This window comes from Etheostoma cragini, chromosome 7, assembly GCF_013103735.1.
Source record: "Etheostoma cragini isolate CJK2018 chromosome 7, CSU_Ecrag_1.0, whole genome shotgun sequence".
Lineage (NCBI taxonomy): Eukaryota > Metazoa > Chordata > Actinopteri > Perciformes > Percidae > Etheostoma > Etheostoma cragini.
In genome coordinates this window covers 5,621,727-5,631,348 of record NC_048413.1, presented here as the reverse complement: position 1 = coordinate 5,631,348, position 9,622 = coordinate 5,621,727, and the positions used below count along the sequence as shown (strand labels likewise).

General features: G+C 42.0%; 1 protein-coding gene and 1 long non-coding RNA gene across 6 annotated transcripts in view; one reads left to right on the top strand and one right to left on the bottom strand.

Annotated features, from left to right (window-relative positions):
* LOC117947697 (oocyte zinc finger protein XlCOF6-like) overlaps positions 1–9,622 on the top strand; it is a 29,293-nt gene that overhangs the window by 812 nt on the left and 18,859 nt on the right. The window contains exons 2-3 of one of the 5 annotated variants that reach the window (XM_034876875.1): positions 4,370–5,659; positions 6,861–6,862. The exons of 1 other annotated variant lie outside the window; for it this stretch is intronic. In XM_034876875.1, the coding sequence (XP_034732766.1) occupies positions 4,370–5,659; positions 6,861–6,862 (1,292 nt within the window). Of the gene's footprint in view, positions 1–4,369; positions 5,875–6,860; positions 6,863–9,622 lie in introns of those variants that run through there. 3 more of the 5 variants (XM_034876878.1, XM_034876876.1, XM_034876877.1) reach the window with 3 other exon arrangements.
* Positions 5,311–9,622, bottom strand: part of LOC117947711 — a 16,449-nt gene continuing 12,137 nt past the window's right edge. Inside the window, exon 2 of the long non-coding RNA XR_004657301.1 lies at positions 5,311–5,470. This is a non-coding gene — a long non-coding RNA (uncharacterized LOC117947711). The remainder of the gene's footprint in view (positions 5,471–9,622) is intronic.

Here is a 9,622-nt window from a genome sequence, read left to right as displayed (position 1 = left end):
TATTTTTTGGGTGAATTTAAATCGAGTGACAGCAAACCTTTGTGCTAATTCAAATACTCAGAACAACCAAAAGCAACCCAAAAATAACCAAACGGGAACGTTGTGTGAAGGTACGGTGCAACCGCAGGGGAACGTTGCGGTTGGTTGGTTTTCTTAACGTTTAGGGAACGTTATAACCAGGAGGGAACGTTAGTTTTTGGTTTGGTTCGAACTAACCTTTAGAGAACCAAAAACTAACGTTCTCTAACGTTCCCTAAACGTTCTGTGTTAGTGGGGAAGCCTCTCCTCTCCCAGCGTCGATCCCATGGCGCCATTTTAATGCTACGAAGCAATCACCTGCAGTTAGCATCCTGTTGACTCCCATTTATTTTGGTGCCACTTTGACAGTGAATAACTTTACAGCTGAAGCGTTTAAATACTCTATTTGCCTGTTGTTTATTTCTAAAGAAACACAACAACGTAAAAAATGCTCCATTACCTTGTACATCACGCTATGGCTCCGTGGCAGATATCTTTGTAAAAATAGGCTAATGATTGCAACACAACCACGCAAATTACCTTTGCGTAGTCAACAAATTACCTTACTGTCAGGAGAAACACGCAGACAGTTTGGACTTCCATCAGCTGTTTAGGTTTAATTTATAATGTTAACTAGCATGTTAGTTAGCAGTACGTAACCTGTGCCTATGTTAATGTTAACTAGCATGATAGTTAGCAGTAATTAGCCTATGCCATTGTTATCCCCTTACATATACCTCCGCTCTCCGTCTCTGCTGATTGGGAAAATTGGGATTTCTCTTGGCACAGCTATTAGAAGATTTACAACTTTCAGACAGGTTGGTCACATCTACGTCTTCAAGCTCAGTTGGGGGCAGTAATGCTCAGCCATTACCGGAAAAGAGCTTCTATTTTGATCTCTGTCCAGAGCAGGGGGTCTGTTGGTCCACTTCTTTAACTGTCTATGTACTAGGGCTGCATAATTAATCAAATTTTAATCGCAATCACAATTTTGACTTCCCACGATCAAATCTGCGTGATCGAGCGATACATTTTTTTAAGCGTCATTTCATAGAACTTTCCGGGTTTTTTGCATAGCGCATCTACCGCTCGGTCAACCCGTCTGATCATGAGCCAGCCAGAGTAGTTCCCTGCACCCCGTGCAGGTTAGTTTCTAGCTGTAGACAGTCACAGAGGACAGAGTAACGGGAGGAAAACTCAACAGATAGCAGGGACACTTTGTCCGCAATGAGCAGTGCTAGTCAGTGCTAGAAGCGTCTGTTAGCTGTTAACTCCTCTAGGATGCACCGGTGCTAATGTCCTCGCATCCCCTGCAATGCTGTTTAAATGGATATGGTTTAATTTTGCGTTACGTGACCCATTTCTTCTGTAAAGCCGTGCCTGTGTTAAATCTCTCCTCTACTCTCTCTCCTCTTACTCTCCGCGCAGCCCCGCCACACAGCGCTGGTCCACACTTCTGACATTTGTCTACAGTTTTAATTTTTTATTAACACAGCTGTATATTGTTACGTATGATGGGCAAACCTGTATTTGTACCAGTGTTTCCGCGGGTAACTCTATCGCGGCCGCCACGGCAAAGAACACAGAAGAAGTTATTGAATGCAACTAACTTCAGTTGGTAGAGTAGAAGCGTGTGAGACGTATCTTTTCTGTTGTTGAGATTTTTCCTGAAAGCAGCTGTGAAATCGGAATTGCCGCAAAGGGCCGCAGGTCGGAGTTGTGCCCGGCCCGATGTGTCAAGGAGTAAACCTCTATGTACGCCCACTCTTCATTTTAACCCCAACCGGCCCGTCAGACACCGCCTACAAAGAGCCTGGGTCTGTCCGAGGTTTCTGCCTAAAAGGAAGTTTTTCCTTGCCACTGTCGCACTGTTGCTTGCTCTGGAGGAAACTACTAGAACTGTTGGGTCCTTGTAAAATCTGGAGTGTGGTCTAGACCTACTCTATCTGTAAAGTGTGTTGAGATAACTCTTGTTATGAATTGATACTATAAATAAAATTGAATTGAAATTGAATTAAATTTATGGGCGCCTGCTTTAACCACTGAGCTACCTGGGTGCCCAATAAAATTTAATTATTAAAAGAGTCTGCAACAAATTTCATTATCGATTCATTGTGTCACTCCACTATTACGCCACTCAAAAGGTCGCAGAGATGTTTTGGAGTGTAAAAAAAGAAATGAGTTGAGCGCAGAGCGAAGCAAAAACAGCAGAGCCGAGGTAGAGGAAAGACCACGGAGAGACCCATAACATTGTTACAAAACACAGGGCAGAGAAATCATTACGACCTACGTTATATATAGCGTGGGACCAATTCATATTGAATAAATTACTAATATATAGTATAATATAATACAACTTAATTCAGTGTAAGTGTTAGTTAGGGATGTCACCAGAACCGACACTTACGGTACCTTCCAGTTCTAAAATGACAAAACACCAACCATGCCCATTTTTTGAAGAACCGTAGGCCCTGTTAGCGACGATTGCCAGTGTTAGCAGTATCGGTGCTGCACCTCTTCCTGACCTGATGGGGGCGGTATACACTTAATTTTTTTCCAGTGGATATTGTGAGTTCTGTTTTTACATAAAGGGTTGGAAATGAATGCTTTTAGATTATTGTTTTGAATAATTTGATTAGTCGATTATTAAAAGTAAGCGTTAGTTGCAGCTAGAGTTGGGCGGTATCCAAATATTGATACCGTCTAAACTCCTCCCTATTTTTACAATAGTACGTGGTATCACTGTGAAAAACAGGCATAAAATGCAATTAAAATTTTTGTGCAACAGGAACAGGGCCCTTACGTGACAACTATATGCGTTTTTAAGTCAGACACTGTTTAAATTCATCTACACTGGTCTTTGTCTCCATCCTGCTGGTAGCTTGTAGCTGCTAGCTGCTATGCTAGCTGCCATCCGTTAAGTGTGTTCAGCCAGGCTTATGTGATCATCATCCCGACAACAATCCCGAAGTGGCGGTGGTGTGGTCTACCAGAAGACAGGTCATGTCAAGACTTAAAGTTTATTCCCCCCTTAAAAAAAAACGAAGCGCTTTCCCTTTTTTTTTTTAACGGGACTTCAACGCGAGACTACAGCTACCTCCTCTAATGCTATCACTGTGCATGCTACATAATTTGCCCCGTTTACATGTTTCCATGATACGTAAAATTCAGTAGTTGGTGCCAATGCTATTGAAATAACACAATTCTCAATGCCAATTTAAATACCACAGTATTAAAGGATTTTCTAAGAGTCAATGTACTTTAACGTGAAACATGAACTTCTTGTCATAAAAATGAGAGGAATATAAACAGAGGACCGTGAATTTGCAGTGAACATTCTGTTTTTAGGTAGGGCAGGGTTGACTCTCGTTAGGATTTTTCCGAAAGATATGAACTGGAAATAGAAAGACATGACTTCGGCAACTTCTCTGTGACCTCCTTCTGAATGTATGAACTAGAACACTCTGAAGCGCATATCAGTCTCGAAAGAGGCGCAGCACCGATGCTGCTAACACTAGCATTGTCGCTAGCGGTGCCCACGGTGCTTCAAAATAACGGGCATTGTCTGTGTTTTGAGAACCAGAAGGCATTGGTTTATCGGTTCTCGTGACATCCCTAGTTGACACATACTCTAAGCCAGGGGTGTCTCACAGGAAATGTGAATCACACCAAGGGCCAGACATGTATAGCTTATTAAATGTAAATGTAAATGTGCTGTATTTATATAGCGCTTTTCCAGTCTTAACAACTGCTCAAAGCGCTTTTACATCTACAGGAAACATTCACCATTCACACACATTCATACACTGTGGCCGGGGCTGCCGAACATGTGGCCACCTGCTCATCAGATACACACTCCGATGCGCAGCACCGGGGGCAACTCGGGTTTCAGTGTCTTGCCCAAGAACACTTCGACAATGACTGCAGGGGCGGGGATCGAACCACCAACTTTCCGATTGGTAGGCAACCGCTCTACCACTGAGCCACAGCCGGCCACATGTTATTGTATGTCTCATATAGTCTTCTCACTTACAGCATTTACTTACTACACTTAAAGCCCTAAAAAAGTCAGAGAGCTAACACCTAGCTGCCTGTTTCACAGCCTTAGTAGGAATCTCTCTGCTTCTTGTGGAATTTATCAGTCTTAAAGTCCTCAAATCTGCACAAATCCACACAGTGTCAAATAATTACAGTGTGGAAAACCTGTCTTTTTGGTTTGTATGATGACCTTTGGGGACCCGGGATAAATCAGATGATTTCTTTATGAAGTTGCATCCTTATCACAGTGAAGTCAGCTTATTAGGAAAGTACTCTTGAGACTCCCATTAACGGCTGTCTGTCTCTGTTTCAGCTTTACCTCCAGACGTTCTAAAAGTGATTGTTGGTAAAGAGGAGCCGCAAGAGTGTAGCTCCAGTGTGGACCAGCAGGAGCCAGAGTACCCCCCACACATTAAAGAGGAACCAGAGGAACTGTGGAGCAGTCAGGAGGGAAAGCAGATTGAAGGGCGGGAGGAGGCTGATATTACTAAGTTCCCATTCACTCCTGTCCCTATAAAGAGTGAAGATGATGAAGAGGAAGCTCAGTCCTCACAGCTTCATCAAAGAAAAAATCAACACATGGAAACAGAAGCTGATGGGGAGGACTTTGGAGGACCAGAACCAGCCAGGAACTCACATCCACTTTTACAACCAGAGACTGATGACAGTGTTGATAGTGATTTTTGGAAAGAGACAAGACCGCGATCATTTAGCTGCTCTAACTGTGGGAAAACATTTGCCTGCAAGGCAGATCTGAAGACACACATGAAATGTCACACAGGAGAAAAAACTTACAGCTGCTCAGTTTGTAAGAAATCTTTTACGCAGAGTTGGTGTTTACAGAAACACATGAGAGTTCACACAGGAGAGAAACCATTTAGCTGCTCTGAGTGTGGTAAAGCTTTTACGCAGAAACTACGTTTACAGATACATATGGCCCACCACACAGGAGAGAAACCATACAGCTGTGTAGTTTGTGAGCGAAGATTCCCCTGGTCCACCAGCCTCAATGTTCATCAGTGTGTTGGTAGTCAGACCTCACAGCTTCATCAAAGACAGGCTCAACACATGGAAACAGAAGCTGATGGAAAAGACTGTGGAGGACCAGAACCAGCCAGGAACTTGCCTCCACTTTCACAACCAGACTCTTCTGATCCTGAGACTGATGACAGTGCTGATTGGAAGGAGACTAGAGATCCCCAGTCAGCTTTAAACTCTCTGAAACATGATTCAAGATGTAAGAAACCATTCAGCTGCTCTAAGTGTGGGAAAAGATTTGGCTTCAAGTCACATCTGAAGACACACATGATAAGTCACACAGGAGAAAAACCTTTTAGCTGCTCAGTTTGTAAGAAATATTTTACACAGAGTGGACATTTACAAAAACACATGAGAACTCACACAGGAGAGAAGCCTTTTAGCTGCTCAGTTTGTAATAAATCTTTTACACAGAGTGAAAATTTACGGTCACACATGAGAAATCATACAGGAGAGAAACCTTTTAGCTGCTCTGAGTGTGGTAGAGCTTTTAGTGAAAATGGAACCCTGAAGAAACACATGATAACTCACACAGGAGAAAAACCTTTCAGCTGCTCAGTTTGTAGTAAGCGATTTGGTTACAAGTCAGCTTTGAAGAAACATATGAGAACCCACACAGGAGACCAACCTTTCCGCTGCTCTGAGTGTGGTGAAGCTTTCACTGAAAATGGACACTTGAAGACACACATGAGAACTCATACTGCAGTGTTTGTGACCAAAGATTCAACTGGTGAGGTGTCATTTCCCAACATTTCTGTTTAACCTTAGCTAACTGATTGAGTAGCCAGGTAAGAGACCGCTAATGTTTGACTGTATTATCAGTAACGTTGTCCCAGGGTCATCAAACAATCTCTTGTTATCCCACATTAATTAAAGCTATTACATTTAAGACTTGTATGTCTTAGCATGTTATATGAATCAACTCGATGTAACCGTTATAGTTGGGACAGTAGCAACAATGCTAGGGGTCTCAACACCTGATTGTCTATTCGGCAACATATAAAACTTAAGAAAAAGTGTAACAACGTATTGCCCCCCCCCCCCATGTGTCTTTATAGCAGTTGAAATAAAAAGCAGGAAAGGGTGCAAATCAATCAAGGTATAGACAATGAAAAGATTATCAAATACAAAAGTACAGATGGTGGTCCAATGGTTAGCACTATGGCCTAGAAGGTTCTGGGTTCTAATCCAGGTCGTTCCGGGCCTTTCTGTGTAGAGTTGATATGTTCTCCCCATGTTTGTGAGGGTTTCCTCCAGGTGCTCTGGTTTCTCCCACCATCAAAAATCATGTACTAGGTTCTCCAGTCAGCTTGATCAAGGCACTGGCTCTGTTGGACCCTATGTGCTGTGATTGGCTGCCCACTGCTCCCTTGAGGGATAGGTGAAATTCAATTCATTTCAACTTAATTTATACAGCGGTAAATCACAACAACAGTTATCTTAGTGCGCTTTTCATAAAAGAGCAGCTCTAGACCGTACTCTGTGGTGTAATTTACTAAAACCCAACCGTTCCCACCTTATGGCAAGCACTAGGCAACAGAGGCAAAGAAAAACATCCTTTTAAGAGGCAGAACCATGGCTCAGGGTAGGCGGCCATCTGCCTCGACCGGTTGGGGGTGACAGAAAGAGACATGGAGAATTGTAGCAGAAGGTGTCGAGCAGGAACATGGAGGCAGCAGGTGACTCCAACCACAGATCTAGAGCCAGAAACACCTGCAGGAAGCGATAGGAGGGGTGAGAGAGCACAAGACTCTGGGAAAGGGAAGAAGTTTAGTTAGTAACATGCATTAATGGAATGAGGTTGCATACAGATGGAGAGAAGGAGGAAGACAGAGGTGCTCAGTGCATCATGGGAAGTCCCCCAGCAGTCTAGGCCTATAGCGGTACTAAGGGATCGTTAAACTCCTGTTTTTCTATTCAGACAATGAATTTGGCTACACGTGTGTGTGTAAGTGACAATAAAGTACCTTTATCTTCACAATGCCAGAAATATAAACTGGTTCAATTCCAAATTCTATTTATTCATTGCTGCTGCTTCCAGTCCATGCAATTAAAAGTAGTCTTGGACAAGACGGACTTTAGATATTTTGCTCCGTTTCTCTGGAATAATTTACAGAATAATCTAAAGTTGGATGCACTGATACTGATGGGTCGACTCAACATTCTGATTAGAGACCTTGTTCATTTTAATTGATTTTGACATAGTATAGTCATACATTATTTTACACAATTCTTTTTATAAATGGGTTTTCACTTTCTTAACTTATTTGTATAAAATACGTTTATGCATTTTTTCCAGGTCCACATGCATACTGTCTCGTATTTTCATCTGATTGATTTGTGTTTGATATTTCACTCTGTATTCATGTCTCTCTTGTAAATAAGATCTTGATCTCAATGCAGGGTTTGTGGCAGAATAGCTATGGGGGGAAAAAATCCTTTACCCCAGACTGGATAACATGACGTTAACCCAGTATGGCTACTCTAAATCACTTGTATAGCTTGACAGATTAAGATACATAAAACAAAGTGAGCAGTATTGGGTCAGATCGTCATTATAAGTGACAGAACAAACGATTCAACGTTTTCCGACGTTTTTGTTTAGCTACCTGATTGAGTTTTCAAGGAAGATAGGCTAACATGAACAGTTAGCTTATCTTAATGATTCAATCTTACTGTTTTATTAGTAGGGTTGGGTACAGAAACCTGGTTCCCCTATGCAACCGGATTAGAGCGCAAATTTCAGTTCCTCATTTCGGTTTCACTTAATGTGTCGACTGTAATATTTTCCCTCTTTTGCTCTGAAACTGACATAAAAATATCACACTTTCTCTGAATCGTTTTAAAAGTAACCTCATGGTTCAGCATTGTAACTGTAAAATCCAAACAATATCCAACACTAATTATCATTAACATTATCCCAGGGTCCCTTAAAGCTAGGACATTAATAACTAGTATTTGGGTGCATGAATCAACACTATGTAACTGTTACAGTGTGGACAATAGCAGCAATGTATTGGTCTCAACACCTGTTTGTCTATTTGGCAGTATATAAAACTTAAGAAAAAGTGTTATATAATATTGCACCATATGTTGGTCTTAGACCCAAATCCAGCCTCAAGACTGTCTTTCCATGGACTCGGACTTGTGTATAAACTTGCATAAATATTGCATTTGCTCTCGACCGATTCCAGGTGTCTTTATTATGTTTATAATAATATTGGAGGGAAAATGAAATGCAGTTTAGGAGGGGATGTTATTCAGGTTTTCAGAAGTTTAGACAGCTACCTAACGCTAAACCAATATTTGCTAACGTTGGCGCAACAGCGTTAGCCTAGCCTGCTAGGTAAATATCATGACCGCCTTCGAAGTTTCCTATATCTCCATCGATGTTGTCAGCATAAGACCTGTGGCGTTAGTGCTCCTCTTCTATCATAAATTTATTGATTGAAATATTACACTTTGGATGCACTGATACCGATGGGTCGAAGCATCATTCTGATTAGAGACCTCATTCATTTTACCCAATTGTTTGACATAGTATAGTCATGTCATTTCACAGTTTTTTTAATAAGTGGGTTTTTTAAATTCTGTACTAATTTTATGAAATAATTTTACACATTGTTTTCCATTTACGCGTGCATACTGCTGTCTTTCTTATTTTAATTGGATTGTATTTGTGTTTGATATTTCACTTTGTACTCAGCCCTCTCTAGTAAATAAGAAATTGATCTCCATGTGATTTAATTCAACTTCAATTCAATTCAATTCAATTTTATTTATAGTATCAAATCACAACAAGAGTTATCTCAAGACACTTTACAGATAGAGCAGGTCTAGACAACATTCCAGAATCCACAAGGACCCAACAGTTCCAGTAGTTTCCTACAGAGCAAGCAACAGTGCGACAGTGGCGAGGAAAAACTTCCTTTTAGGCAGAAACCTCGGTCAGACCCAGGCTCTTGGTAGGCGGTGTCTGACGACCGGTTGGGATTAGAATGAAGAGTTTGTTTGTAGTAGTTCTTTGTAGCATAGCAGGGCACTGTGGGTTACTACAGTGCCTTGTACTAACTGCGTTACAAGGCACAGCAGGACGTAGCTGGGCACCGCAGAGCGTAGCAGGATGTAACATGGCATCGCAGGACATGTAGTGGGACCATGGACAGCTGCTACCCTGATTTTTTGCGCCTCCCTGATCCGAGGAAACATGCTGGGGGGGAAAAGAACATAAGGACTCCGGGGAAGGACTCCCCGGAGCTAGGTTAGTAACAAGCATTTCTGAGACATGGATGCACACAAATGGAAAGATAGAAAGTTGATGAGAGAGGAGCTCAGTGTGTCAAAGGAAGTCCCCCATCAGTCTAAAACCATTACAGCATAACTAAGAGAGACAGGGTAAAGAGAGGAGTCTGGTTGGGATAGAACTCTCCCTAACCAGATCCCATCCCTCTGTCTAGAGGAGATGGGAAGGGAGAGAGAGAGATCCATCCCTCTGTCTAGAGGAGGTGGATGAGAGAGAAAGAGAGAT